The sequence below is a fragment of the Notolepis coatsorum genome (assembly GCF_963971535.1).
Source record: "Notolepis coatsorum genome assembly, chromosome: 17".
NCBI lineage: Eukaryota > Metazoa > Chordata > Actinopteri > Aulopiformes > Paralepididae > Notolepis > Notolepis coatsorum.
In genome coordinates this window covers 68,813,954-68,830,496 of record NC_140181.1, presented here as the reverse complement: position 1 = coordinate 68,830,496, position 16,543 = coordinate 68,813,954, and the positions used below count along the sequence as shown (strand labels likewise).

The following is a 16,543-nucleotide window of genomic DNA, read 5'->3' as shown; positions in this document are numbered from 1 at the left end:
GAGCTGCCAGGAGCGACGCCGCATCAATTACCCCTCATGACACTTAGAGTGAGACTACAACTCCATAATCACATTTCCCCTTTGGCAGAGAAGCTGAGAGAGCTAATGGGGGTAAAGGCAGGGCTGGAGACTAGGGCAGACTGGGACTGAGACAACATAGCAGCACAGAGAGGCTGGCACGGCACGGCACAGTACACAAGCATACATGACAACTGAAGCAGAGACGTGAGTAGAAGAGAGGAGAGGGAAGTGATGTGTCAGTAAGCAGTGGTATCAACTGCCCCAGCTGCCCCTTGGCATGTTCTCCACATCTCATCCACACTAGCTGTTCTCTTACTAGTGCACCCAACTGGTCTGTTACATAATTGTCAGCCTGCACTAAATAAAGAGAGGGCGAGAGAGAGAGAGAGAGAGAGAGAGAGAGAGAGAGAGAGAGAGAGAGAGAGAGAGAGAGAGAGAGAGAGAGAGAGAGAGGCAGGCAGAGATATCATGCACACACACACACACACACACACACACACATACACACACACCACACAGATGTACATGCATGTGCACAAAGACACAGATACAGACACAGATGCGTGCACACACACACACACACACACACACACACACACACACACACACACACACACACACACACACAAACTGTGAATATGAGACACCCTTAACCCTGAGACGTAATTTTTGGTGAAAAACTACAAATCCCAAGAATCAGAGAAGGTACAGTAGTTACTGTTACATGAGCATTTCTGAGTTTCCACAGAACATTTGTAGAACCAAAATAGCTCCAAAATATTGCCAATTGCCTACCATACACAATACTTTTGGGCAACCGAGCCCAGGTATTTTTTAATGATGACTTCACAGACTATTACACAAGCCTGAACTGACCTCAGATCAGGCTACAGTGCAAGTCATGTAAGAGACAGCCATTTTGAGACAGGAGAGTATCCTTGCCTCTGTCCTAACTGACAAGTCAGGGGAACCTAAACGTTGAAAGTGAAATGTTTCCGAATATTCAAACGTGAATGTTAGGGCTGTGCCATAGCATCTTGTTCACGATAATACAGGTATAAAAAGTGTTATATCATGATGATATTAATGATATAGTGGCGCAATGATGTGTTGATGCATTTGCATACCCTAGCGCGTTCTACAGCGTTCTCGTGTCACCAGAACGACACAAAAGCCAGAGCAGCGTGTTAGCCTCTGATTTAATGGCTAAAAGGTCACACTCCTACGCAGAGTTGTCTCTACGCCTCTACGTCACAGCCTGCTAAACACCTCTGTCCAAGAGAGCCAATATCTGTACCAAATCCGGACATCTGCGACCAAATTAGTTTGAGAAAAAATTTGTCTATAACTTTGTATAACTTTGTATAATAAACTAACTACTGTCTCTGTGTCTCACAGGCTAATGAGATAACTACTGTCTTACAGGCTAATAATATACACATAAACAAACTACTGTCTCATAGGCTAATAAGATAACCACTGTCTCACAAGCTAATAAGATAACCACTGTGTCATAGGCTAATAAACTAGCCACTGTCTCACAAGCTAATAAACTATCCACTGTCTCACAGACTAATAAGATAACCACTGTCTCACAGACTAATAAGATAACCACTGTCTCACAGACTAATAAACTAACCACTGTCTCACAGACTAATAAACTATCCACTGTCTCACAGACTAATAAACTAACCACTGTCTCACAGACTAATAAACTAGCCACTGTCTCACAGACTAATAAACTAACCACTGTCTCACAGACTAATAAACTAACCACTGTCTCACAGACTAATAAACTAACCACTGTCTCACAGGCTAATAGGATAACCACTGTCTCACAGGCTAATAGGATAACCACTGTCTCACAGGGTAATAAACTAACCACTGTCTCACAGACTATTAAACTAACCACTGTCTCACAGGGTAATAAACTAACCACTGTCTCACAGGGTAATAAACTAACCACTGTCTCACAGACTAATAAACTAGCCACTGTCTCACAGACTAATAAACTAACCTGGCACTGTCTCACAGACTATTAAACTAATCACTGTCTCACAGACTAATAAACTAACCACTGTCTCACAGACTAATAAACTAACCACTGTCTCACAGACTAATAAACGATAGGTTATGTAGATAACCTAGTTATATTAGTATTGGCTGAGCGTCCCGCTCTGAGCCTTATGAGATACCCCTTATCTCCTATGATACCTATTGTATCTCCCAACGAAACAACTACATGCACCCCACCTGTATGGGGCCCCGCCCCCATGGTGGCACAGCCCACATAACCGTGACTCTGGTCACCAAAACACCCTTCCTCGCCAAATCCCGTCGCAGGAAAAGATCCCTCAAGAGGGAACTCAGGGCCGCGCAGAGCGGGACGCTCAGCCAATACTAATATAACTAGGTTATCTACATAACCTATCGTTATATATCGTATTTGCTTTCGCGTCCCGCTCTGAGCCTTATGAGATATGGGGAAGAGCGGACGCGAGACCCGACAAATGTACCCCCTGAGGACCCGTAAGCCCACATCAAGGGGTGCGGGGAGCCCTGTCACCCCATCCTTCCTAATGAAGGGGGGGCGCAGTCAACTCCACCTGAATGCGAACAAGAGGGAACTAGAACCCCTTGAACACACCGTACAGGCGGAACCACGTGTGACTCAACACACTGTGGCCCATACCCATACACTCCTGCTACCCGACCAAAGGACGGGAAGCAGGAAAGGCCACAGACCCCAGAACCGCCTGGGAGACAGAACCCCCGGTCATGTCCATGAGGTAAAACCTTACAAAGGGGCCTGGAGAGGATCATGAAGCCGCAGCACAGATGTCCTCCATCGAGGCCCCACCCAGGAGAGCGGCAGAGGCAGCCACCCCACGAGTGGAGTGCGCCCTGATGCCCCCAGGGGGATCCTGCCCAGCCAACGTGTAGCAGAGGGTAATACCCTCGCACAACCAATGGGACAGGCGCTGCTGATTTACGGCTGAGGTAAATCCCCAAAGCATGGACTGGACATGACAGGTGAAGGCCCGCATCTAACTCACTAGCGTGAGGAGGAGGACGAAAAGCCTGAACCACAATATCCCGGGAGCGGAAGGAACTCCGGATATTCTTAGGCACGAAAGCAGGATTAGGTCGCAGAGTGGCACCGCAATCGGTCCGAAAAGACAGGCACTCTGGACGTACCGAGAGAGCAGAGCTCACCTACGCGTTTAGCGGAAGTGACAGCCAGTAGGAACGCGGTCTTGAAGGACAGCTGTCCCAAAGGCGCCTGCTCGAGCGGCTCAAACGGGGCCAAGGACAACCGACCGAGGACCAACTGAAGATCCCAAGTCGGAGCCAAGGAGCGTTGCACCGGCTTAACGCGTCGAGCGCCAAGCAGGAAACGCTTCACAAGAGGGTGGCTGAACAAAACAGTCCCCTCAAAACCCTCATGATAGGAGGATATAGCTGCCGCATATACCCTCACCGTCGAATCCGATAGCCTACCAAGAAGAGACTGGAGATAACTCAGAACAGCATCCAGGGGGCAGGAGACTGGGTCCCAGCCCCCCCCCTTACACCACTCTTGGAACGCACGCCACGTGCCCGCGTAAACCGCGACAGTGGAGGGAGCATGCGCACACCGGATGGTATCAACCACCGAAGGATCCATCCTCTCCAGACTCACCCTCCCACCAGCCACACCACCAGGAAGGTGGAGCGCCCTCAGACTGCGCAGCCTGCGGGATGCCCATAGCAACAGTTTGCGCGCCACCCGGAGCAGGCGGGCGGAACGAGTCCCACCCTGCCTGTTGATATACGCCGCCGCCGTCACATTGTCCGTCTTGACCAAAACGTGCCTGCCTACCACCAGGTGGTCGAGCCGTTTGAGGACCAGGAGGACCGCCTTCAACTCCAACACATTGATATGCAGGATAGCCGGGTCGGCATGACCTGTCCAGCTGCCCCCCACTGCATGGGTCTGAGACGTCCCCCCCCAACCCGTGAGAGAGGCGTCGGTGAAAACCGTGACTGTCGTCAAGGTAGAATGTCGTCGAGATAGAATAGGACTCGTATCCCCCGACGACGTAAAGGCCCCAGAGCAGCCGCCACGCACTTGGTGAATGTGCGGGGAGCCAGAGAATAACCGAACGGCATTCTGTGGTACTCGTACGCTACGCCCTGAAACAGGAACCGTAGGAACTTCCTGTGAGGAGGGAAAATAGGAACGTGAAAATACGCATCCTTCAGGTCTATGGAGGTGAACCAGTCCCCCCTCCTGACAGCAAGCAGAAGGAGTCGGACGGTCAACATCCTGAATGGTCTCGCTACAATCAACCGATTGAACGCGGACAGATCCAGTATAGGTCTGACCCCCCCTGTTTTCTTGGGCACCAGAAAATAACGGGAGTAGACGCCTGACATTGCGTCCTCGCTCGGGACCACAACGCCGGCCTGCTTCGCCAACAGAGATTGGATCTCGTCGGCCAGGGCTGTCACTGTGTCTGACCCTAATAATAGGGTCGGCACCAAACCTGAGAACGGAGGATGGGGCTGTGCGAACTGCAAAACCAGCCCCGCCTCTAACGTTCTCCGCATCCACCGATTCAAAGGGCATTCCCGTCGCCATATGTGAATATAATCCCACAGCGCCCCCGCCGTCAACTGACGCTGGGCCGCAAGGAACAGTAGATAGTTGGCCCGGTCCCCCCCGTCGTGCAAAGCACCCAAGGGAGGACCCCGACAGAAAGGGCCGGTTTGATACGGGAGGAGCTGTCATCAAACTTGTGGACACACACTCGCCCCCTGAACACCCCTCCAGCGCATGCTGAGGAGTTGTTCCGCAGCTAGACACGCAAGGCATGAGGACCCCATGGGCTCCTACACGCCGAAGCCCTGCAGTGATATTGCTACCACTCAAATCACGCTCGCCTCTCCTTTGCAGACCACTGCCGGTTTGACGGGAGTGGGAGGCAACAGCGCGATACCCCGCCTGGCGAGGGCGAAGCCGGGGTAACCCCTGCTGAGCATTCAACAGAAGAGGCACCGAGTCCCCCTGCTGACCACTGGAGCTAGTGACAGCTGTAACACCAGGTTCCACCCACCCACAACCTGCGGTGTAGGAACCACGCGACGACGGAACATTCTCACGGACAAACCCAGGCTCAGCCATCAACTGGGTGTCAGCCCCTGCCCCCATGAGAAGCGAAGAATGGGGCCGCATACGCTTCAATGAAGGTTCGCGGCCCGCAGCCAAAAGAGAACGCTCAGAGCCCCGCTTCTGAGGGTAACAGAGAGAGGATTGAACGGGGAGCGGGCTGCTCGCGGCAAAATGACGACGGGTTGGTTTACCAAACCCGAAATCACCCAAAATGGCCGATCCCTCGGCCGCCAAGGCTGTCGGCCTCGTGATACCCTGTTGACTCTCCAACCAGGGCACCACTGGCGGGGGAAACATGGCCGCCTGTCGAGGATCTCGCCACAGTCGTTGACGAGACCGTGCTCCCACCTCTGGCTGCACAGCGTGAGGCGGTGTAGGACCCAGATCAATAACTGCCTGCGCCTCCACAGAACGCCCAAAAAGACTATCTGTGGAAAAAGGAGTCGTGAGGAGAGAAAACCTATCCTCTTCCCCAAGAGGAGACTGCTCCAACCAAACATGCCTAACAACCAAAGTCGATAGCATCCGAATCCTCCCCGCAGTTATAGCTTGCGACTGAGTCAAGATCTCTATAACACCACAAACATGAATCACGTTTACAATGTCGGTCGGACCCAAAGACCTACAACCCGACGCCATCTTGGATAGGAAAGTAGCCAGCTGAGCCATAACACTGGCCGCCGCTAAATGCCATCCTGCAGCAGTATACCACTCATTCGTCCATACTGCCACCCTCCGAGCCGATATGCTATCAAGCATCGGCCGGGCGGAACGTCGTTCATCCCCGCCTGGGCACAGAAAAGAAGCTACCTGGCTGCTTAGCCAAGGTACCCCCGGCCTGCACCCCGTCAGCCCCTTCACCCGTAAAAAAAGGTAAATAGAGCTCAGCAAACCCCCCCACATCCACCACCGACTGACCTTCATCAATGAAGCTGGCAAGAGGAGGGAAAAGCGGAATCCCGCGGCGGGGATTATTAGACATTCCAGCGTCAACATCAGCGTTAGCAGAAAAAGCAGTAGTAGCATTAGCGTTAACAGCATGTTACAACAAGCGGTGCAAGGGGAAGGCTAAGAGAATTATTAAGGACTCGAGCCACCCGAACAACTGCCTCTTTGAACTGCTGCGGTCAGGCAAGCGAGACCGGAGTCTTAAGGCGAGCACAGAAAGACTCAGAAGAAGCTTCTATCCCCAGGCCATCAGGCTGCTAAACGAACAATAATCACTATGCAACAACCATCAAATGCACACAGCACACACACCCACACGCACACACTCACTCAAACAAACAACACACTGCAGCACCCACTCTCCACACTTTAGATCACACAAACACACTTACACTTTATATTTATTGATAAAGGATTTGCACTACAACTCGTACACCTACTGTGAATTGTACCTAAATTGCACCTCGTCCCATTTCTCCATTCTGCCTTGCACTATATAGTATTGTATATTAGTACACTGCACAGTATTGTATATTGTATGGTAACTACGTCTATTCTGCATCGAACATTGTACATATGTCTAAACTGAACACTGTGACCTCATTTTTTTTACTTCTAATTTTACTATGTTATTTTATTTCATACTTATCTTGTCTTGCACAGTCTCTGGAGCGCAACAGTAAGAAGCATTTTGTATAAAAGTATTCTGTACTTCTGTATGACAACTATTAAAGAAACTTGAAACTTGAACTTTCCAGGATCGCCAGGACATCGCCCACTACAGTGGAACGATCGCCAAGCCGCCCCGGCCCTGGTGCCGAAACATACTCCACAGCACGACCAACACCGTCATTGATGCCTACTGACACAGACCTCACCTTTGTACAAGCCGACGCGTTAGTCAAACCTTGTACGCTGCCCCTCGGTCCGTCGCCGTCAGCCGAGGAACCACCAGCACAGGTCTCATGTGTCGCCGAAACAAGCTCCGGAGAATCCAGGGAAAAACAATCCTCCGGTAAGCTCTCAACATTACGAATCTTCCTTAATCTTTTCATCCTACTAGTTAACGTATGGTGCACGCAGCCATTACGCTGGGACGAAAATAGAGGAAGGGTGTTTTGGTGACCAGAGTCACGGTTATGTGGGCTGTGCCACCATGGGGGCGGGGCCCCATACAGGTGGGGTGCATGTAGTTGTTTCGTTGGGAGATACAATAGGTATCATAGGAGATAAGGGGTATCTCATAAGGCTCAGAGCGGGACGCGAAAGCAAATACGATACATAACTAGCCACTGTCTCACAGACTAATAAACTAACCACTGTCTCGCAGGCTAATAAACTAACCACTGTCTCACAGACTATTAAACTAACCACTGTCTCACAGACTAATAAACTAGCCACTGTCTCACAGACTAATAAACTAGCCACTGTCTCACAGACTAATAAACTAGCCACTGTCTCACAGACTAATAAACTAACCACTGTCTCACAGACTAATAAACTAATCACTGTCTCACAGACTAATAAACTAGCCACTGTCTCACACTCTAATAAACTAGCCACTGTCTCACAGGCTAATAAACTAACCACTGTCTCACAAGCTAATAAACTAACCACTGTCTCACAGACTAATAAACTAACCACTGTCTCACAGACTAATAAACTAACCACTGTCTCACAGGCTAATAAGATAACCACTGTCTCACAGATTAATAAACTAACCACTGTCTCACAGACTAATAAACTAACCACTGTCTCACAGGCTAATAAACTAACCACTGTCTCACAGGGTAATAAACTAACCACTGTCTCACAGACTAATAAACTAACCACTGTCTCACAGACTAATAAGATAACCACTGTGTCACAGACTAATAAACTAACCACTGTCTCACAGACTAATAAGATAACCACTGTGTCAAACTGTCACAGGCTAATAAGGTAACCACTGTGTCACAGGCTAATAATATAACCACTGTCTCACAGGCTAATAAGATAACCACTGTGTCACAGGTTAATAAGATAACCACTGTCTCACAGGCTAATAATATAACCACTGTCTCACAGGCTAATAATATAACCACTGTCTCACAGACTAATAAGATAACCACTGTCTCACAGACTAATAAACTAACCACTGTGTCACAGGCTAATAAGATAACCACTGTCTCACAGGCTAATAATATAACCACTGTCTCACAGACTAATAAGATAACCACTGTGTCAAACTGTCACAGGCTAATAAGATAACCACTGTGTCACAGGCTAATAAGATAACCACTGTCTCACAGGCTAATAAGATAACCACTGTCTCACAGACTAATAAACTAACCACTGTCTCGCAGGCTAATAAACTAACCACTGTCTCACAGACTATTAAACTAACCACTGTCTCACAGACTAATAAACTAGCCACTGTCTCACAGACTAATAAACTAGCCACTGTCTCACAGACTAATAAACTAGCCACTGTCTCACAGACTAATAAACTAACCACTGTCTCACAGACTAATAAACTAATCACTGTCTCACAGACTAATAAACTAGCCACTGTCTCACACTCTAATAAACTAGCCACTGTCTCACAGGCTAATAAACTAACCACTGTCTCACAAGCTAATAAACTAACCACTGTCTCACAGACTAATAAACTAACCACTGTCTCACAGACTAATAAACTAACCACTGTCTCACAGGCTAATAAGATAACCACTGTCTCACAGATTAATAAACTAACCACTGTCTCACAGACTAATAAACTAACCACTGTCTCACAGGCTAATAAACTAACCACTGTCTCACAGGGTAATAAACTAACCACTGTCTCACAGACTAATAAACTAACCACTGTCTCACAGACTAATAAGATAACCACTGTGTCACAGACTAATAAACTAGCCACTGTCTCACAGACTAATAAGATAACCACTGTGTCAAACTGTCACAGGCTAATAAGATAACCACTGTGTCACAGGCTAATAATATAACCACTGTCTCACAGGCTAATAAGATAACCACTGTGTCACAGGTTAATAAGATAACCACTGTCTCACAGGCTAATAATATAACCACTGTCTCACAGGCTAATAATATAACCACTGTCTCACAGACTAATAAGATAACCACTGTCTCACAGACTAATAAACTAACCACTGTGTCACAGGCTAATAAGATAACCACTGTCTCACAGGCTAATAATATAACCACTGTCTCACAGACTAATAAGATAACCACTGTGTCAAACTGTCACAGGCTAATAAGATAACCACTGTGTCACAGGCTAATAAGATAACCACTGTCTCACAGGCTAATAAGATAACCACTGTCTCACAGACTAATAAACTAACCACTGTCTCACAGACTAATAAGATAACCACTGTCTCACAGGCTAATAAGATAACCACTGTCTCACAGGCTAATAAGATAACCACTGTGTCACAGGCTAATAATATAACCACTGTCTCACAGACTCATAAGATAACCACTGTCTCACAGACTAATAAGATAACCACTGTCTCACAGACTAATAAACTAACCACTGTGTCACAGGCTAATAAGATAACCACTGTCTCACAGGCTAATAATATAACCACTGTGTCACAGGCTAATAATATAACCACTGACTAGTGTCTCACAGGCTAATAAGATAACCACTGTCTCACAGGCTAATAAGATAACCACTGTGTCACAGGCTAATAATATAACCACTGTCTCACAGGCTAATAATATAACCACTGTCTCACAGGCTAATAAGATAACCACTGTGTCACAGGCTAATAATATAACCACTGTCTCACAGGCTAATAATATAACCACTGACTAGTGTCTCACAGGCTAATAAGATAACCACTGTGTCACAGGCTAATAATATAACCACTGTCTCACAGGCTAACGTAAAACAGTGTCCTAAAATCTTAAACCTCCATTTACCTGTTGTCATGTATATACTAGTCTCAGATCACCTTCAAGGTCATCCATCCTGCAGAACAAAGTGACGCTAGACGTCAGACGTGACAGAGGGGGTGCCGTGGTTTCTTTAAGACACGCAGAGTGCCGTATCATCCCTGCTGTTTTCCCTTTCCTGACAAATTAACCTTGGGAACAATTAGGGAAGTTTGTCATGTGGAACACCGGCCTTTCAACACTTACTGCTTTTGACCTTTTTCCTCAAAGCCCTCTGAGCCACCAGAGAGACTGAGGAAAGGCCTACTCAACTCAAGCACTCCCTGCTCGCGCATGGCAGCCTTCAAGGAGGGAAACTCACTAATTATATTCTTTACTGTAGCCTTATCATGAATGATTATAGTGTAAACCGTAAACTGTACCTGGATGTACTACAGTTACAGTACTGTAGATCACAAGGTGCACTGTGGTAATCTGTTGTTGTGTTGATGAGGCGACAGACAGGTGCAGGTATCCTATGCATCATGTATTTTCTAGTTAGTAAATATAAGTCCAATACACACTGTCGCAATGAAATTGTAGCAGTGCATACGTAATATGGCTGACTTCATGTGATCACTAATCTAAATAGAAAGGTGCTCTCAGTAGAGCGCAAGCCTCCACCAGGCGGCAGCCACACATTTCTTACAATATTTAACAAATGCAGACACCGGTATTCAAACACACTGGCACAAGATACACAGAGATCATCCACTGTCTGTGGGAAAGAGAAAAAAAAGGCCCAACTGTGTTGACAAGTCACTAGCCTACCAAGGACAGCTGACAGACAGCAGCCTACACAGTGAGCTTAAGTGTAGAGGGCAGGGCAAACTAGATCAATGTAAGCAAATCTCCCCGCACTATTCCTATTACACTATTACAAACTATTACACTAGTACACTATCACACTATTACACTATTGTTTTGGCATTAAAATGTATTGAACAGTATATTCCCTGAACCTAACAACGGTGTTGGGTGGTAACGCTTTACAGTAATAATAGTACTTTTTCCCAGTAAAGAGTTTCTTTAATAGTTGTCATACAGAAGTACAGAATACTTTCATACAAAATGCTTCTTACTGTTACGCTCCAGAGACTGTGCTAGACAAGATAGTATCAAATAACATAGTATAGCATGTAAATTAGAAGTAGAAAATGAGGTCACAGTGTTCAGTATAGACATATGTACAATGTTCGATGCAGAATAGACGTAACTGAGTTACCATATAATATACAATACTATGCAGTGTACTAATGTACAATATTATATAGTGCAAAGCAGAAATGCAGAAATGGGATGAGGTACAATTTAGGTACAATTTACAGTAAGGTGTACGAGTTGTAGTGCAATCCTTCATCAATAAATATAAAGTGTGGGGAGTGGGTGCTACAGTGTGTTTGTTTAAAGTGAGTGTGTGCTATAAGTGTGGGGAGTGGGTGCTACAGTGTGTTTGTTTAAAGTGAGTGTGTGCGTGTGGATGTGTGTGCTATGTGCGTTTGATGGTTGTTGTTGTGTAGTGTTCATTGTTCGTTAAGCAGCCTGATGGCCTGGGGATAGAAGCTTCTTCTGAGTCTTTCTGTGCTCGCCTTGAGACTCCGGTATCGCTTGCCTGACCGCAGCAGTTCAAAGAGGCAGTTGTTCAGGTGGCTCGAGTCCTTAATAATTCTCTTAGCCTTCCCCCTGCACCGCTTGTTGTAAATGTTCTGGAGGGTGGGGAGCCCCCCTCCGATTGTGCGTTCGGCTGAACGTGTCACTCTTTGTAGTCTGCTTCGGTCTTGTGCAGTGCTATTCCCAAACCAGGAGGTGATGTTGCCAGTCAGGATGCTCTCTATTGTACATGAGTAGAAGTTCTTAAGGATCTTCTGACTGACTTGGAACTTCCTTAGGCGCCTGAGGAAGTAGAGGCGTTGTCGTGCCTTCTTCACAACACTGTCAATGTGTGTGGTCCATGTCAAGTCCTCGGATATGTAGGCTCCGAGGTACTTAAAGCTGTTGACTCTCTCAACCGGTGCCCCGTCGATGCTGAGTGGGCTGTAGTCCTTGACCCCCGACCTCCTGAAGTCCACAATCATCTCCTTTGTTTTGCTGACGTTCAGGGAGAGGCTGTTTTCCTGGCACCATCCCGCCAGGACCTTGACCTCTTCCAGGTAGGCCCTCTCGTCGTTGGCAGAGATCAGGCCCACCACCACTGTGTCGTCGGCAAATTTGATGATTGTGTTGCTACTCCGCTGAGCCACACAGTCGTGTGTGTACAGGGAGTAGAGGAGGGGACTCAGAACACAGCCCTGGGGGGCCCCTATGTTGAGGGTGATGGATGAGGAGGTGCAGTTGCCTGCTCTCACCACCTGGGGTCTGCCCGTCAGGAACTCCAAGACCCACTGGCCGAGGTCATAGTTCAAGCCCAGGTCCCTGAGCTTGGCTATGAGTTTGGAGGGGACTATGGTATTGAATGCCGAGCTGTAGTCGATGAATAGCATTCTCACATAGTTCCCCTTCCTCTTGTCCAGGTGTGATGCTGCTGTGTGCAGCACATGGGCTATGGCGTCCTCTGTGGACCTGTTGGGGCGGTATGCAAATTGCAGGGGGTACATGTTGATGGGGAGGGAGGAGCAGATGTAGCCCTTTACTAGCTTCTCAAAGCACTTCATGGCTATGGAGGTGAGAGCTACAGGGCGGTAGTCGTTGAGGCAAGCAGGCTTGGATTTTTTGGGTACAGGGATAATAGTGGACTAAAGAGTAATGTAACAAAGAAATACTACCTCAATTTCAGTAATAATATTACAGTTACCCCATGAAAACAAGTCGTTACTCCATTACTTTGATTTTGTCAAGACCAAATATGACAAGAACAGCACATCACCCCCACCCTCATACACCTTCACTGGCTTCCCGTAAAATCTCGTCTCACCTTCAAGATCATCCTGCTCACATATAAATCCCTACACACCACTGCCCCTCAATACCTATCTGACCTTCTCCACACCTACACCCCCTCCCGGAATCTCCGCTCCTCTGACAAAGGCTTACTTACCATCCCACAAGCCAGGTTGCGGACCTTCAGAGACAGGGCTTTTAGTGTCTCTGCCCCCACCCTTTGGAACTCCCTCCCCATGGACATCCGAAATGCTAATTCTCTTGTCCAGTTTAAAAACCGTCTGAAGACCTATCTCTTCACACAGGCCTATGGTCTCTGATGCTCCTGAGCATCCTGTTCACTCTGTTTGTTCTATTTTGTTTTGTTCTGTTTTTGTTCTGTTCTGTTTGCTCTGTTCTGTTTTTGTATTTAGTTTCTTAGTTTAGGTCACCGTTATCTTCTCCCCTCCCCCTTTTTATTGTAAAGCGCCTTGGGTACGTGAAAGGCGCTATATAAATTCAAGCCATTATTATTATTATTATTATTAAGAACACCATTGTTGGTCTGTAATCTATCCAAATTGTGCTCAAGGCTTAGGTCTGCATTGTGTGAATCCAACGTCAAAAGTCAGGACTCTCTCCCTCCATCCCTCATGGCGGCAGGTAGAATCCTCGACCCTGGCAGAATTAAAGTTGCAGAGTAAATCTTCAGTGCCGTTTCATCTTTTTGGGGTGCGACTGCGAGAGGAGCCCCAACTTCTTCTACTTTCCATTTAGAAATAATGCAACATAACATATCTTGAAACAGCTATCTGCTATCCTACAACAGCACAACAATGAGTTGTTTAAAAAGATGCTGGTTTTCAGTTAATGAGCTTTCACAGCAGAGGTGCTGCGCTCGGCGCTACAGTGGGCACAGGGCACTGTGTCCATTGAAAACAATGATCTAGCTCTGCTTGGCTCGTTGCGGCAGAGTAGCCTTTATGTTGTACCAAATTTTGACGGTAAGAAAGGAAGAAAATTCTGGGGGGCATAACGAAGGTGAGGTAATGAATATATTAAATGCAAATTGAGCAAGTATGATGTCATATTGATGTCCAAATCTACAAACTACAATCCTACAGACAAAAGTCGTGACACTCATGAGATGATGCAATCTATTCATATTTCATATACACTGTACATTGTGTCACTGGTTATTCAATGTATATTACCAACTGATTTGATCTTTTGTTCAAATTGAGGGCAATTTGTGACAAAGATAAATTGGATAAATCCTTTGGTTTGAACAGTTGTCGTTGCTCTTATCGTGTGTGTGTGTGTGTGTGTGTGTGTGTGTGTGTGTGTGTCTGTGTGTGTGTGTGTGTGTGTGTGTGTGTGTGTGTGTGTGTGTGTGTGTGTGTGTGTGTGTGTGTGTGTGTGTGTGTGTGTGTGTGTGTGTGTGTGTGTGTGTGTGTGTGTGTGTGTGTGTGTGTGTGTGCGCACTATTGAAAACTGTAGAGAATAGGAGGAGGGCCAGGCAGTTAGCAGGGTATTGTTCAGTATCTGCTACCAAATGGCAGGTGCACAGTGTGAAACAGATGTTTCTTTCTGTACCCTTGAAGCAGATGTTGTGCTGAATCTGCCTGAATCAGGTTGTCAATTGAACACATCACATGTAACTGGCTTGTTTATGTCAGATTGCATTTGCGTTACGTCCCTTGCCTATTTGCGATTGTATGTGGACACGAATACAACATTCAGATATGGGTGCATGTGTGTTTGGTGGGAAGGACTGGCACTGTTGACAGGGTTTGGCAGAGGTTGGTACAGGACATTTAACCCTTTCAAGGGTCTGTTGTTTTTGGAATGTATCTCAGAATTCTATCTTAGTCATTCTAAATTCTATTCTATATAAATAAATAATTATAATACAATTCTAAAACTCCAATTTCAAGCTTCTAATTGGCCAATAGCCATGTGACATCATCCTTAGAATGTTTTCTCACGTTTCTCACGCCTTTCCTCCCATCCCCCAATTTAGTTGTTCTGCCAATTCCACTCCTGGTTGTTGCTACTGTTGGTCTGGGGAGGGTGTAGACTACCACATGCCTCCTCTGATACATGTGCCTACAATGTCGCCAGCCACTTCTTTTCACCTGACAGCTAGGAGAACTGCGAGAACGTAACACGCTACCTCCCCCAGATCCCCTTCCTCCCCAGATGCCCCGCCCAACCAGTAGGAGTCACTATTGCAATGACCAGGACTCATACCCCACCGGCTTCCCACCCGCGAACACTGCGTCGGGACAACTGACCAAGCCGGAGGAACCGCTGACAGCTGGATTCGAACCCAGAGTCTCTGCGGTGGTAGGCGAGTGCTTAGACCTCTACGCTACCCAGCCACCTAGCGAGAATGTACATCTGAAAGGATTAAAGCCACTACAGCCACAGGGACATAAGCAGAATAGAAAGGGTAAAGGGTGGTGACTCCACGTGTATCGGAGGAGGCATGTGATAGTTCTACACCCTCCCCAGGCCGACAGTGGGGCAATGCGCGCAACGACCAGGAAGGGAATTGTCATAACGACTAAATTGGGATGGGTGAACAAAATTACAGAAATAAATAGAATAAATAAATAAAATTTAAAGGGTAAAGGGGTATTTCAATTAGCGCCGACTCACTTTCTGAGAGTTCACATAGAAGGGGTCCAGGTCCTCCAGTGGTATCGCCACCATGCCCTTCGGGGTGTCTCCGTAGATGTAGGGCAGGCTCCTGCCAGCCTCCAGGTCGGTGTTGGGCCGGGGCTTGTTCTCGTCATCGTCGTCGCGATAGCTGCTGTCTTGCTTGGGCGGCTTTTTGTTCTTCTCCTCGTTGATGCGCAGCTCGAGGTTCGCCAAGGATTCCGGGGTGAACTTCTTGAAGCTGTTAGGTCCCGGCGGTTGCAGAAGGGGTAAAGCCATGTTTTCATCCTGCAGCTACTATATAGGGGCTTTAGTTGGGGACCATCCACGGCAGCCAGCTCTGGAGGACAAAGAGGGTGGAGAGAGAGAGAGAGAGAGAGAGAGAGAGAGAGAGAGAGAGAGAGAGAGAGAGAGAGAGAGAGAGAGAGAGAGAGAGAGAGAGAGAGAGAGAGGAGAAGAAGAACAAGGATGGGTCGGTGGAGAAAGGCATATAGGACAAATGTGTGTCCGTTTGTGTGTGTGTGTGTGTGTGTGTGTGTGTGTGTGTGTGTGTGTGTGTGTGTGTGTAGGTGTGTGTGTGTGTGTGTGTGTGTGTGTGTGTGTGTGTGTGTGTGTGTGTGTGTGTGTGTGTGTGTGTGTGTGTGTGTGTGTGTGTGTGTGTGTGTGTGTGTGTGTGTGTGTGTGTTGGTAAGCACGCTGTGAAGCAGAAGACAGAATACTTGACTGGTTCTGTGTATTTTGGTTCTGGTTATATGAATATAGGTCACATCCAATACTACAAAATTGTATTTGGGACAGATTGCTACATTCTACTATTGCTATTACTACAACCTTAATTTACTTAAGCCTACGTTATAGGATTTGCAGATCTGTACTCCATAACACATTAACAAATGACTATTTCTGGTTAACATTTATTTATACATTCTTTATTGGAAAAGAGGGCATTGACAAGAT

At 47.0% G+C, this 16,543-nt stretch overlaps 1 protein-coding gene across 1 annotated transcript in view; it reads right to left on the bottom strand.

The window, feature by feature from the left end:
• scn8aa (sodium channel, voltage gated, type VIII, alpha subunit a) overlaps positions 1-15,865 on the bottom strand; it is a gene marked incomplete at both ends in the record, with an annotated part of 99,758 nt that extends 83,893 nt beyond the window's left edge. The window contains 1 exon segment of the mRNA XM_084333161.1: positions 15,587-15,865. Within this exon segment, the coding sequence (XP_084189287.1) occupies positions 15,587-15,865 (279 nt within the window).
• Between the last annotated feature and the right edge of the window lie 678 nt (positions 15,866-16,543).